The 15,197-nt window shown below is 34.7% G+C and overlaps 1 protein-coding gene across 1 annotated transcript in view; it reads right to left on the bottom strand.

Moving 5' to 3' along the window:
- The window catches only part of LOC129234624 (protein ABHD11-like), a 43,133-nt gene that overhangs the window by 10,698 nt on the left and 17,238 nt on the right, over positions 1-15,197 (bottom strand). Inside the window, exons 4-5 of the mRNA XM_054868657.1 lie at positions 8,727-8,900; positions 3,887-4,072 (exon numbers count right to left, since the gene is read on the bottom strand). Coding sequence (XP_054724632.1) covers positions 3,887-4,072; positions 8,727-8,900 — 360 coding nt within the window. The remainder of the gene's footprint in view (positions 1-3,886; positions 4,073-8,726; positions 8,901-15,197) is intronic.

Raw genomic sequence — 15,197 nt, 5'->3', positions numbered from 1 at the left:
TTAATTTCTTGTAACGATCTGAAATTTGTCCAGAGTTAAGTTCTATTTCAATTTTATTAAACCTAATACTACATGCCGAAAATGTTGTGCATGATATCTCACACTGATGCAGGTAGAGAGAACACGTATTAAAGTTTGTTGCTCTAGACAGAGTATTCCTTAGAGAACATCGAAATTTTAATTTGTAGAGAAACAGTCGTCGTTTGAGGTGGGAGTGGTTCCACTGACTATATTACGGTTATTATTTTTAGTTACGGAAAACATTAAAAATGGAAGTAGGTGGACGCGAATTTATGGAACGAACTATTTAAAAATCGTCTATTAAACTAACTGCGTTATAGAGAAAGAAGTAGGCGTGCGCATTTTGGTCATTTTCCGTGTTCGACTTTTCAAAATTGTTTGCAGGCCATAAAATTTATTTAAAAAAAAGTCTAAGTCTTTTTTGTACTTACAACTGTATAATAGACAAATCTTTTGTTTATATTTTACAGAAGCTTGTTGCGTATTTTGTTCCCCTTATCCACAGCTTAAAGGCAATCGAAATATATTTTCACGTTTCGAAACGTAGTCTGAAAATTTAAAAGTTTAATGATTTAAAATTTTCTAATCCATTAATTTAACTCAAAACTTGCTCCTAAATAATGTTCTTAGTCCCTCTCCCAGCAGCAAGAAGAATTACATTTGTGAGTGAACCCAACCTTGAGCAAGGACCATAAAGCTATCTATATTGGAAATAGGAAGGGTACATCTCTAATACATTAAAAGTACTTAATCGACTGCCCTTATAACTTGTTGATCGTGATAGAGAACGGAAGTCTCACTGGAGATTGTAACCTCTTGGAGTTTAAAGAAAGATTCGTTGTGGTTACACGTCAGATGCAAAGTGTTTCACCTTGTCCCAATACTGCTAAGAGGGTTTCATCTACTACAGTGATAATTTTCCATTCATCTCTTACAACACTTCTTCAATGACGGTTGAAATGCTTAGCGGTAGTTACAAACTTCCAATATTTTTCGATTGTTTAAAATAACAGTTATAAAACTGAGCTTTTTAATTGGGAATGTAGCTTTGTTCAACTTATTTTACGATGAAGAAAAAACTGCATTTGTGGCGTAATATTTCATCATGCCCTTGTAGTAATCTCTGTGTGTCAAAAGTTGCATTATACCCGCCAACAGGTTTAAAATTATTGCTAGTCGGCGAAGATGTTTCATCAGGTATATTATTGCTCGAATATTAAGATAATATAAAATTTTGAATAAAAAAATTTGTTTATGTAAAAAAGTAGCAATTTTCTGCAGTTTAAAACGGTTTAAATTTAAATTAATATTTCTTTGCATTTTTTCAACTTAAAACTCCAACCCTCCCAAAACTGTATGAATGCCGTCGAATTAAATTTCCGTGTGGTTTTTGCAGGTCGAAAGGTGCACAGCTTTTTATTTCAGCACGCATTGGCAATCCTAGTATGGTAGTTTATGCGCATTTAATATCAAAATATCACCAAACAGGCATTGGCTTCGTTCAAATGTAGAAGCAATTTTCACCCTTAATACCTTGACGGGCGACTTTCTAGTATTATATACTAGCCGCCTGCGGCGACCAGCTGGTCCGCCTTTTTACGCAATTCACCTTTTTTGCTCCAGGGTTGCCGCCATCGGCGGCTGATTAGACAATTTAGCGACGGTATTAATCAATGTTTTTCTCTATATATAAATATTATCATTCGCCTTTTTACGCCAACGTTGGCTTCTTCGGCGGCTGCTTAAATAAATTTTGTGTTAAATAAAGTATTTTCTAGATCTATCTCCCGTTATGTCCTTTGTAATATTTTTAAAGGGGGGGGGGAGGAAGCACAAAGGGACTCTTCATGCAAATTTTGTCGGAAAATAACAAAAAGCACTTCCAATTTTATGTGAAAGCATTGTTTTTTCAAAGTCATGGTGTGTGTTTGTGTGTGGGGAGGGGGGTCATTGATCCCCCGTTGAAATTCCTCTATTTCTTACTGTCCATCTACTGCATCCACCTCTATATTTGTCCATATATAGTCCCTCTTTCTCTCTATCTATCTATCTATACGATCCATGCATATCTACCTCTGATAGTAATCAACAATCCTTTTCTATGTAAAAAAAAAACATTTTTTGCTCAATATCATCTCTCTATCTACCAAACCTAACCACCAATCCCTACAAAAATCATGCAAAATACCGCGGACTTGATTTATTTACTTAAAATTGCACGCAAAAAAAGGCTCTAAGTAAGTACCCATAAATATAGCAAAACGTTCAGAAAAAAAAAAAAAAAGAAGTTGGGAAAATAAAGATATGAAATCTTTGAACGTTGGGAAAAAAAAAAAAAAAAATGAAGAGAAAGCAAACGATTTCAGTTAGGTCACGTGATTAGGAAGTGCGGAACTCAGCCGGCAATGCTTACAGGTCACGTCGTGTTCTGCATTTAAAAAATTGTAATAAAAAAACTTTTGCGTATTTTTAAAAACTTTTTTCTTCTGAAGGGGGCGGAATGTTTTTACTATTACCAACTAAAATTTTGGAATTGAGGGCTCAATACTTTTTGCAGGATGGGTTTCGAAAAAAACTAAACCCAGAAAAAAATGCGAAATAAAGGTTTTTTCAAAAATTTATAAAAAATACAAAAATTGCTCTATCTTCAAAATTTTTTCATTCATCCTATTTAAAATTAAATTTCCTACACTATAGTACAAAAAAATATTTGTGTGGTGCGATTGGTTCGGGGTCTGTAAGGTAAAAAGTACTAAAAAGTGCAAAAAAAAAAAAAAAAAAAAAAAAAACGCATAAAACATTAAATAACATTTTTTCTAAATAAAATATCAAAAATCGAAGCCCGAGGTGCACAACTTCAGCAAAAACTACACCTGTATACCAAATTTCATCTTTCTAGGCCTTACCGTTTTCCCGGGATGCGCGCCACACACACACACACACAAAAAACATCTTATTTTATTGTATGTATAGATAAATCGCAGTTGAAAATTAGTGACATTTTCACAGCTATAAAAGTGCAATTTCGAAGTTCTAACATAGTCATATGCTTGTGATTTCAGTTCACTGTGGATTGACTGTTACAGGTTTACACTATGGAACTGCAGTCTATACTGCCGTGTGCAGGTGAAGGGCAGTAACTGAAAACTGAACGTTGCATATGAAATGAGAAAATAATGTGCGAATATAACTTGACAGCAGTTTTTTCGATTGCACAATTGAAGGGACTCCTGAAGATGTGTAGGACTTACTTTTCCAAAATTTCAAAATTGGGCCCTGATGAAAAGGTTTTTCTTCAACAGCGCTGCTTGTTCACCGTAGACAGAATTCTGTGAATGGTTATTGGACTCTCTCTTTCGAAAATTGAGTCCCCTTTCTCTACTGCTGCATGCAACATTCCTGTTCCTATATTATTTTTTCCTTTGAGGAACAATGAACTGAGTGCATTTTGACAACATAAATACAAAGAAGTCAAAAGAGCATTATTTTTGCCAAAATTTAAATTATTTTAGGTCTTGTGTTTATGTGCTGTTTTTTATGTATTATGTTTCCGTTTTACAAAAATGTTATGTGCCAATTTGGTTAGGGATGGGGCAGGGGGTCGTTATCCCTATTAATCCTTCCCTCAAATCCATGCTTGATCAAAGGTTGAGCTTATTGTCCCCTGTTTCTATTTGATATTTTAAAGTGCAAAGTCTGTAAAATTAGTTTTCCATGGAATATGTAACAAGTAACAGGTGTAAGCCGAAAACTAATAACACTTACATTAATAACACTATCAAATCCGTTAAATTAGGTCTCTATGGAATAAGTAACAGTTGTAAGACGAAAACTGACAAAACTGGTATTAATGACAGTGTCAAACCTGCAGCATTTCCTCTCTAAGAATAGATATAATGATGGCAGTTGCTTGTTTTTCATCCGAGCCTTCGGGAACCAGCTTCATCATAGCCATTATTCTCTTTATATCCATCGTAATACCTTGAACTAGTCGAGGATCTAAGCTGTTTGGAGTGATGTCTTCAATAATTATGCTGTCCACCCTCTCGGGCTAGAAAATCATAGTAAAAGTTAATGAAAATCAAAATCTCAGTGTATTATAAACTGTTTTAATGCAATTGCTGTTCATACTGAATCTTATTAAGCATTTTTAATGTTTCCGGGGTCAGATGGGATGATATTTAAAGGAAGTTTAGGGGCTTAAAATATCCCGTTGATCCACCTCCATGGTGAAGGGGGCACTTGTAACCCCTCCGTCTTGGATAGTATTACAATGGCATCCATAGTCGTTATAATTTCTTTGCGAATAGCATTAGTTTGTAGTAGCGATTGCATGCGCGATCATACGTTCCATCTAGTGATGTGGATCGGGTAAGTACCCAGCGGGTAGGTAAATATTTTTTGGGTATTTACCCAAGGCCTGGGTAAATACCCAAAAACTGGGTATTTTACAAAAAAAAAAAAAAAAAAGCAAAAAGTGAATGAGATTTTTTTTTAAAATTTAAATATGAAATAGTTGATAAAACTGATACATACATATGTATTACACCGTTCATAATATTTTTTATTGAACAACTTGATGAAATTATGAAAGAAACATATCGTGTAAACCAAAGAATATTTCTTTTTAATGTCATAATTGGAGGAGTATAAGCAATTCAATGATGAACTTCAGGATTTCAAAATCACAATCTAGGTTAGTCATATCTAAAATGAAAAAAAAAGAGAAGGAAGCATGAGGGATATTTGTAAGAATAAACTGAGAAGTTATTAAGACTGTGATGTTATTAATTTATTTTATTGATGTTTAAGTGATAACGTGGCAAATATAGAAACAGTTTTCACATTAATAGGCAAAAAAAAAAAAAAAAAAAAAAAAAAAAATCAAAATATTGTTTTCTGTTGCTTTGCTCATTTGCACTTTCTCCCCAGTACTTCATGATTCAAACTAGAGGTGCGAAATCGATGGATCAACATCGATGTTTGAGAACATCGATGTTGGAAATTTAAACATCGATGGTATTGATACATCGACCCAAAAACATCGATGTTTCCGAACATCGATGTTTTAAAACATCCATCTTTTTGTCAATATTTAACATACATTTTTTAATATACTACACTACAAACTTACATAGATGATAATCTCTAACAAATGTTTCTTAATGGATCAGGGAATTCTTTTGGCATTGCGTCTAATTTAAGTAATACAAAAGAATATGAACCCCACGAATATATTGAAACTACTGAACTGCAAATCATGAATTTAATAGGAATAACTTCGCAACATCTTGTTACTATAATGTGACAGAAAATGATAATAAGACATGCAACAATTGATACAAACTAGTTAAATCTTCGAAAAAATATATCATAGCACTTACAGTCAGTTGCATGATGAGAAAGAGTTGTGTAAATTATATTAAAAGTACAAAATTAATTCTGACAATTATTATTAAGAGCAATAAATATGTTTTGTACTGTTAGCGCTATATAATTGAACACTAATTGTGAGTAAATGAGGGACGGCTTGTTTGAGGTAGACGCAGTGGCGGATACAAGTGAGGGGGTCATAACGCCCTCCCCGCCAACCCGCAACAACATATGAATGTTTGCTCGAAAAAATAAAAAACTTGATCGAAACCGTAGTAAGTGCATACAAGGAGGAGGGGGATGTGGATCATGACCCCCTCCTCCCATCAAAATCTGCGACAATACTTTGTAATCTGTTTCAAGGTTCATTGCATTTGAGTAGTGAAAATGACTGCTTGAAAAAAAAAAGCCGAACCGAAACCATAATAAGAAACAGTAAATAGTTCTCGATTTTTTTTTTGGGGGGGGGGGGGATTAACTGTCACTTTTCTATTTATAGCATATGTATTTAAAAATGTAGACAGTAAAAATAGCTCTTCTTGAGACAGTTAGTCTGCGGCGCTGGGTTCAGGAGCCAGTATAATGAAAAGTAACAAAGAAGTGTCTGACGCCCGTTTGCTTTTTATAAGCAACAAATTTAATCAACGATAGTTTTTGTAAAAGCATATCCAAAGCTTAAGGCATTGCTTCAATCGATAAAACATTTGAGTCCGTAAATGTTTTTTTTTAAATGTAAAGTCTCTATAGATTAGAATTTCTTTCTGTTGCAATTTTTAGATAGTTCAGTTTTTAGTCGTGCTGAGTTTATTTTTAAACGTGCTGTAAATAGTTTATTAGTTTAAATCAGTGTTTAGGATTTATTATCGTGCAAGAAATATAAAATTTGAGTGTCGTGTTAGCGAAAACCTCATTATACATAGGTTCTCACAGGGGTGCCCACCTAGGCAGTGGCGGATACAAGGGAAGAGTCATAGAGGTCATGACCTCCCCCCTAAAACGTCGACAATGTTACCTGTTCGCATTGTATTCTAACGGATTCTTTACGGATAAAATGTAAATGATTTCAGTTTTTGTTTCAATTTTTGAATTATTTTTCTACTACTTTTAACTGTTTATAAAATTTATTCGTGAGGTTTTTGTCCTATTAAGTGCCAAATTTCAGACCGATGTGGTATTTTTTAAACACCTAAGCTGTTACAGAAATTTTTCATACGAAAAACCATAAGTTTATTCATGGAGGAGGGAGAGGGGTCACTCTTTAGCATGAACCCTCTAAAATGTTAGTCTGTATCCACCCCTGGGTAGACGTTAAGTAACCCCCAATATTTGGTGTTTAAGCGCATTTCTCTTTTCGCTGACTTTCCACCAGCCAGAGAAAAATCTCTTTCCTCTGAAACAAAAGTCGCCATCACTATCAAGTACTTCGACACAAGTTTTAATAGTTCTGAATTTTTACAGTTATAATATTCACCGTAGTGATATATAGGATTCTCCTTTAGTTTAAGAATTGGAGCCTTTGAATCGTCTGTTAGTTCTGGCAACAGACTACCAGTGTCGAGTTCTTCCAATAACTTTGACCTCTTCCTCACCCTCCAGTTATCTTTTACCATCTTGTAGTGATCTTCCCAAAAATCATCCTTTACACAGAAAAATCGACCTTTTTAACTGTGCGCAAATAAATGAAATTTTCGGAGCAATTCTATATAAACTTAATTACCTGGCTAGAAAATTGGAGCAAATTTTACTATAATTTTCAATTATAATACAAAAACATCAACATCGAAAAACCATCGAAACCAAAACGTCGATGTTCCGAAAATATCGAAAGTAAAACATCGATGTTAAAAACATCGATGTTTTAACAAAAACATCGATGTTTCCAAAACATCGACATCGATGTCGCACCCCTAATTCAAAATATTTTTAAAGATTATAAAAATATAAAAATTTATGTATTATATTTTTTTTCATTAAAGGCTTAGTGAAATCTTACCCAAAAAAAAAAAAAAGACTGTCAGAATTTAGAATGAACTATTCTAAAACTTAAATAGGATGACAGGATAATTTAAAAGATAATTTTGATATAATTTTCGTGAATTTGTCTTTGCCTTTGGTAAATGATTATTTCCACACCAGGCATTTGTATGTTTATTACATTTTCGCCCCATTTTTTATTTTTTCAAAATTTGGTTGCCGCTTCATAGTATGCATTTTTTGGATTAGTAGTGCGTTTGCCTAACTATCCATTTGTGTTGCTTTGTAGTTCTGGTACATAATACTTTGAGATTTCCAATGCTGGGGATGAGTTCAATCTCAAAGCAGCTTTTCTTTTTCTTTGGCTTTGTTTTTTTAGCGACATTTCGTTACACTTTGATGTAATGCAGAGACATATTACTGGGTTATAAAAGACTAAGACCTTAAAAAATTGATGTTTGCTTTTTTTTGTAACCAGTTAAGCTTTTTAATTCTTGCAGAATCGCTTTTTATATCTGAAATTTGGCTATCAACATTGATTAGGCATTGGCATATCCAACAAATTTAATGTGAATATCATATTAGATTGCTAAATTGTTTCACACAATTATTCTTTAAATATATGATCAAAATACAATTTTTGGGCAAAAATTTACTTTTTATATGGTTGGTTATATATATACATAGTGGAATACATACAGAAAAGTATTTTAGTTGAATATAAATTTTTAAAATAAATACCCGGGTAAATACCCATTTTGGGTATTTACCCGGGTATATATCCTGGGTATTTACCCCTAAAAATAAATACCCGGGTATTTTACATCACTAGTTCCATCCAATAATTCATGAGATAGATACAGTGGGAAAACGTTCCGTGATAACCACAACATACTAGATTGAATGTTATTTTCGCAGAATGGGGTGAATAAACGGAATTCAGTATGTATTTGCAAAGTGTCAGCGAAATATTTGTCGCTTGTCATCTTGGCGCGCGTGTCATCGGTTCGTCAGCTCTGTACTAGTAAGTCACCGCAAACTGAGAAGGTACTTCACAGCAGAATCTGCTAGTTCTTTGTATTCTTATTCAATACCAGTTCAGAAGTTATTGCAATACTTATGTTTTAATGCCGTGTAATCACAGTACTTTTCGAAATTAAATTACAACAATCAAGCAGTATAATTATGTATATTTCTGGTGGTTAACCGAATGTCCCTAGCAGATGTTCCTATACCTATAGGGTTACCATCGGTTTACGTACTATCTGTTTAGCATCATTATTTTAAGCTAATAAGCGATACTTTTACTACAGATTGAATGAACATGGCTGCTATCATAATAGCTGGTATCCACTTACGTAATTGAGTGCTGCGTGTATGGCTACCTTTCCTCCTAGACTGTGTCCAATAAGAACAGCTGTCTTCTCCCTAATAGTATCCAACAAGTGGATTATGTCTTCCGTCATAGCAGCCACACTTGTTTCATTATCCCAAGGACTGTCTCCTTGGTTACGTAAGTCTGCTCTGCACACCTGAAATAGAAAAATACACTGGTGGACAATTGCTAAGGATGGATTCCAATGGGCAATGTAGCGAGTAAAAAAGTAAGTGTAATTCGATGCCAAGTGAAATAAACTAATTCCATAACTTTAGAACATTGCAATGACAATAATTTATTGTGCTCTGAAATCCAGAAGGCGTTGAAAAGTGATCATAGGACGAAACGGTCATTTTGGGCTGAATACGTAAAAATGAATAAATGTAATTAGCGCCCTCATGCGTTTCGGCGTAAGATATCAATGTGGGATATGGCTGCTATGAATAGCAATGCAAGCTTCTACACGTAATGTGATGCTTCACACAACATCACCCAGCAGCTGTTGGGGTAATTTATCCCATTCTTCTGTGAGTCACGGATAAGGGTGTCCTTGCTTATTGGATGGTGTTGTCTACCAGCATGGGAATGCTCTCCAAAGCATCCCAAACATTTTCCAATATGATTTAGATCCATAGAACGTGCTGGCCATCGATGGGTTGAATATTTTGAGTGAGCTAGACACTCCTGGACGACGATTGTTACTGACATATTACATTGCCATCCAGGAAAACGAATTTATCGCCCACAGCACTACAGAACACGTGAACATGAGGCAGTAGAACAACGTTAATGTATCACTAGCCGTCATAGTCTTGTTTGGCAGCACACAAGCGACGTACGGCAACTGATCATTACCCTACCCATACCATGCCACAACTTGTAGGATACTAGTCCTTTTCTTTTATGTTTGCCGGCTTGTATGCTGTACCACTATCATGCCAGGTTAGTTTTCGTCCACAATTAGACGACAGACTGAACCTGCTTTCATCTGAGAATAGTAAACTAGCCAGTTGACTTCTCTCCAAATGCGATGCTGAAGACATCATTAAAAACGAGCAAAACACTGACTTGTAGACCTTGGGATGGACAAAATAAGTTGACGGGCGTATAGTCTTACTGCATTCAAACACATGGCTACAGTTTTTCGAGATATTTGCTTGCTAATAGAAGCAGGAAACTGCTTTGCTACCTCAGTAGCTGTGTTGCGCTGGTCTAAGTACCAATCTTCTGCTGACATATTGCGTGCACGACCTAACACGTGACATTGCTATGCATTCCATTTGTTTGAAATAATTTCTAAACTCTAGAAACAACCCTGTGGCTGACGTCGAACTCCATAGCAACATCTAAATGTTTGAGACATCCTTTTGAGACAATTTTAACAATAATTAAACAAAAACGCACGAAAATACTCAGATAGGTGGGAAAACTTGTATTATTTTTCTAAAAAAATACCAAAGTGATAGTAACTGTAAAACTTGAAGTACATAAGCAAAGCTAATAACTAATGAAATATTATATTTCTTATTTCACATTTACTAAATATTGCTCTATGCTTACTAGTTTTTTTTTTTTAAATAATATTTCTCTTATGCATGAAATTATTAGCTTTAGACATGGCATTGAATCCTTCAGAATATTTTCCCGACTTTCAACCGAACAATGAGTAATTGATAATGCGTTACTAACATCTGCATTTGTTGGCAAATTATTGTGACCTGTCAGTTAAACCCCACTCTTCAAAACCTTATCAAAAAGAGCAGATGGTAAAAATAGCAGTTAGAATAGCTCTGTCATTTTGCGGTAAAATTGATTTCGCTACTGGAAACCTGGACATTAAATGTTAATAGATTGCTGTCTGAAACTTCAAGATAAACGGGGTGGACGTCGAGTTCACGAAAATAAATCCATTATAGAACATTTACACAAGTTTGGGACCATCCAAAAACTTCGACATATGCGGAAATTCAATGTAAGCGGAGTCGAGGTATCAAGAGTCGGCATTATTTCTCGTTTTAAATTGCAATTGATGAAATCGCTTTTTCTCTTTATACTAGAAAGTCGCCCGTCAAGGTATGACAGGTGAAAATTGCTTCTACTCTTCTACATTTGAACGAAGCCGATACCTGTTTGATAATATTTTGATTGTTGAAATTTTAACCCTAACTCCAGTGGATTGAACATTTCCAAAACATATTATCAAATTATCATGCCGTGGCGCAAGTTTCATTGTTGAAGCACGCGGGTTAATCGATCATCGATTATTATTTATATGAGGATTTAAAAAAAAGTAAGGTCAAAGAAAATTTTGAAAGGAAGTCTGTGTCCAGGAAACCCCATAGCATCTACAGTCTTCAAATTTTGTACAAAATTACTTCGAGTCCTGGTGGTCTGCACGTATAAAATTCGAATTAGTTTTTTTTGAATTAATTTTTTAAGCTCAAATTTTGCTTAAATTGCCTGTTTGCTCCTACCGTCAAGAGAGGGCGCCACCAGTAAAGAGACTTTTAAAAAATATGTATTTTTGTTTTGTGTATTCGTTGGCGGGAATGTGATGTGAGTCTGTCTGAAATCGAAGAAGATGGTTAATGTTTGGTGGTGTAAATAAATCGAATAAATCTAGAAAAAAACCCCGAAAAGGAGTCATCTATTGCGTTTAATGTTTTCAGAGTGCAAGTTGGTGAGTTATTAAACTTGGCTTTCCAGGAAAAAGGGTAAGCCAATCATTTTATTATTAAATGAACTTACAATTCAATACATGGAGGCACCGGCGAGATTTGTTTATCAATTGTTGATGTATGCATCATAAATCGAGTTAAATTCAGTAGATCATTTCCTGGAAAGTAGAATGTTTATTATTCTTACTAGAATCGAAAACGATAATGATCTTATATAATCGAAACTAGATGTATTCTGAAAACGAAATTCGTCTGAAAGAATTCTTAATCTTTTGATGTGTTTATTATTCTATTATTTAAGTCCAGAAATGTATGTCAGTTAATTCAAAAATATTATTATTACTTGGGAATTCGAAATGCAAGAAATCTGAATTAGTAAATTCGAAGAATTTGTTCATTATTCTGAGTGACTGTATATTTATAGTAACTAATTCTGAAATCTGTATTTGTGTTGTATAGTTGCATTAGGTTATTATTTAAAAGATGGCTCCTACTAAAGAAAAAAGTAAAATACCATTAGTGTTCCAAACTCAGATAAAAGAAATCAAAAGGTATTCTGAAAGTGTTGATAATGTAATAGAGTCTAATAATATTCAGAAAGTTCTTGCCTTTAAAGGTAATATATTAAAATGTCTAGAAAGGTTAGAAGACAATTATTATGAGTTTTCTGTTTTGGAAAGCTTTGTGGAAGATGTAGAATATGAAAACTTTACTAATTCTAAAGATTTGGCTGATTTGACATTGGAAAAAATTGAGTCATATTTAACTAGTATTAATAGCAAGCTACAATTCGAAGACGATAAATCGAAAGTGAATGCTTATTCTAACATAAATCTTCCTAAATATGATCTTCCACAATTCGCAGGTGATTTCAACTCTTGGTTGAGTTTTAAATCTATATTCTCTAGTTCAATTGATTCTAATGAATCTTTAACAGATATTCAAAAACTGCAGTATTTACAAAATGCTGTCACTTCAGATGCTTCTAGATTAATAAAAGGATTCGCAATAACTCATGAAAATTATAAACAAGCGTGGGAAACACTGTTGAATCGGTATGATAATCAGAGAGAATTGGCATTTTCCCAATGCAAAAAGTTCTTCTCTCTAAAAAATGTTAAGCCTACTTCAGAATCAATTTGTGCCATGATAGACATTTGTAATGAAGTAGTCAGAAATTTTAAAACATTAGGATTAGAATGCAATCAATTGGTAGAACTTCTATTAGTATTTTCTCTTCAAGATAAGTTAGAAGATTCTATCAAAGTCAAATGGGAATTAACCCTTGAAGATAAAAATTTTCCTTCATTAAATAAGTTTCTTTCATTTCTTGAAAAGCAAGCCAGAAGTCTTCAAGGTATCAAAATTACACCACTCAATGAAAAATCAAATAAAGTAACTCACAAGCCTTATTCACTTAAAACTACTGTAGAGTCAGATGACTCATGTAAACTTTGTTCTTCCTCTCATTCATTACATAAATGTGAGAGGTTTTTAAAGATGAATACAAATAATCGCTGGAATTTTGTTAAAAAGTCAAAGTTATGCTTTAATTGTCTGCGAGGGAATCATAGCGTTTCATCATGCAAATTTACAACTTCTTGTCATGCTTGCAGGCAAAGACATCACACCGTACTTCACCAATTCCAAAGTAGTCCTAAAGAAATCCCTGTTTGTAATTCGAATCATAATCTAGCTGCTACTAGTGAACAGAATGTAGTTCAGCCATTGGCTACATCTCAAGAACAGTTTTGCCTTGCAGGACAAATGAATTATTCCAATTCAATTTTGCTCTCTACAGCCATTGTTAGAGTTAAGAATAGTCAAGGACAATATGTAAACTGTCGAGCCTTGATTGATGGCGGGTCTCAGACTTCTCTAATTACAGAATCATGCTCAAAAAATTTAAACCTTCCATTTTATGAGTCAGAAAATACTATTTTGGGCTTAGATAACAAAGTTGCTGCTTATGCTACTAAACGAGTCGAACTTCAACTTTCTCCTCATTTTAATCAAGATATCTTTGCCGTAAATGCTTTAGTAGTTAAAGAACTCACTTGTAATTTGCCTAACTTCATAGTATCAAAATTCGATTGGCCTCACATTAATGGACTTCAGTTAGCTGATCCTTCGTTTTTTATTAGTCGTCCTGTCGATATGATTCTGGGAGCTGATATATTCTTTGATTTAATTCAGTATGGAAAAATATCTGGGACTAAAAATCAACCATCTGCTCTAAACTCCAGGTTAGGCTGGTTGCTTTCTGGGAAAGTTTCCACAGCCTGTCAGAGCGAAAGGAAGGTCATGTCTTTAATCAATTGCCATGCGTTGCTCGACTTACAAAATCAAATAGCCAAGTTCTGGGAAGTTGAGTCAATTCCAGATACTAGTAACCTCTCAGAAGAAGATCACGAAATCGAAAAATTCTACCTCGACCACACAAGGAGAAATCGTGATGGTAGATATGTTGTAAGTCTTCCTTTCAAAAACGACAATGCATTGGGTGATTCTAAAGTCCAAGCCAAGAGACGATTCTTCTCGTTGGAGAAGCGCCTTCAGGGTAATCCAGAGTTAAGAGATAGATATGTAAAATTCATGCAGGAGTATGAAAATCTAGGCCATATGCAACTTGTCCCGAATTCAGAACTTTCGAAACCATCTTCTAAATGTTTTTATTTACCCCATTTTGGAGTTATTAGGGAACAGAGCGAGACTACAAAGTTACGAGTAGTCTTTGATGCTTCTGCCAAAACTGATTCGAAATTATCCTTAAATGACGTTCTTCATACAGGCCCCAAGTTACAAAATGAGCTATTTAATATTCTGTTAAAATTCAGATGTCACAGGATTGCTTTAACAGGAGATATAGAGAAGATGTTTAGGCAAATTCTAGTTTCTGAAGATGATGCAGACTTTCAACGAATATTCTGGAGGGAGAGACCTGAAGAACCGTTAAAAGAGTATCGATTACTCACTGTAACATACGGGACAGCTTGTGCCCCATATCTGTCCATTAGAACAATTCAGCAGCTAGCTCAAGAAGAAATCAAGCAATTTCCAGAGGCATCTAAAGTTGCTCTAGAGGACTTCTATGTAGATGATCTTCTGACAGGAACAAATTCGAAAGAGGACGCCAAGAAATTAGTAAGTCAAGTAATCGAACTCATGAAGAAAGGAGGTTTCCCGATTCGAAAATGGGCGTCCAATGAATCATCTGTGCTGGAATCATTACCACCAGAATTACGAAGTTCTTCGGGATCTCTGCACATAGAAGAGGATCATTTGATGAAAATCTTGGGAATCATATGGAATTCAAAGGAAGACACATTCAGAATCAACATCAGTCCACCAAATGAAGTTAGGCCAACCAAACGACAACTCTTATCAACCATCGCCAAGATTTATGATCCTTTGGGGTTCCTGTCACCAACGACAATTCAGTTGAAGATCATGATGCAAGATATCTGGAGAGAAAACATCTCTTGGGATGATCCGGTCACAGACTGCATTTCCGAATCATGGACACAATTCAGGAATCAAATGAAGCATCTGGCAGAGATTCAGATTCCAAGATACCTTTCAGGAGATGCTACAGCAAAGCGAGTTCTTCTCATAGGTTTTTGTGATGCTTCCCAGCGTGCATACGCTGCTGTTTTCTACTTAAGAGCTGAGCTGGTAACCGGAAAAGTCCATGTTTCAATGATAACATCTAAGACAAGGGTAGCTCCTGTAAAATCGATAACTTTGCCCAGACTTGAACTTTTGGCAGCTCT

The sequence above is a fragment of the Uloborus diversus genome, chromosome 1, assembly GCF_026930045.1.
Source record: "Uloborus diversus isolate 005 chromosome 1, Udiv.v.3.1, whole genome shotgun sequence".
NCBI lineage: Eukaryota > Metazoa > Arthropoda > Arachnida > Araneae > Uloboridae > Uloborus > Uloborus diversus.
The sequence above is the reverse complement of the archived record's forward strand: the minus strand, read 5'-3'. Positions and strand labels throughout refer to the sequence as shown.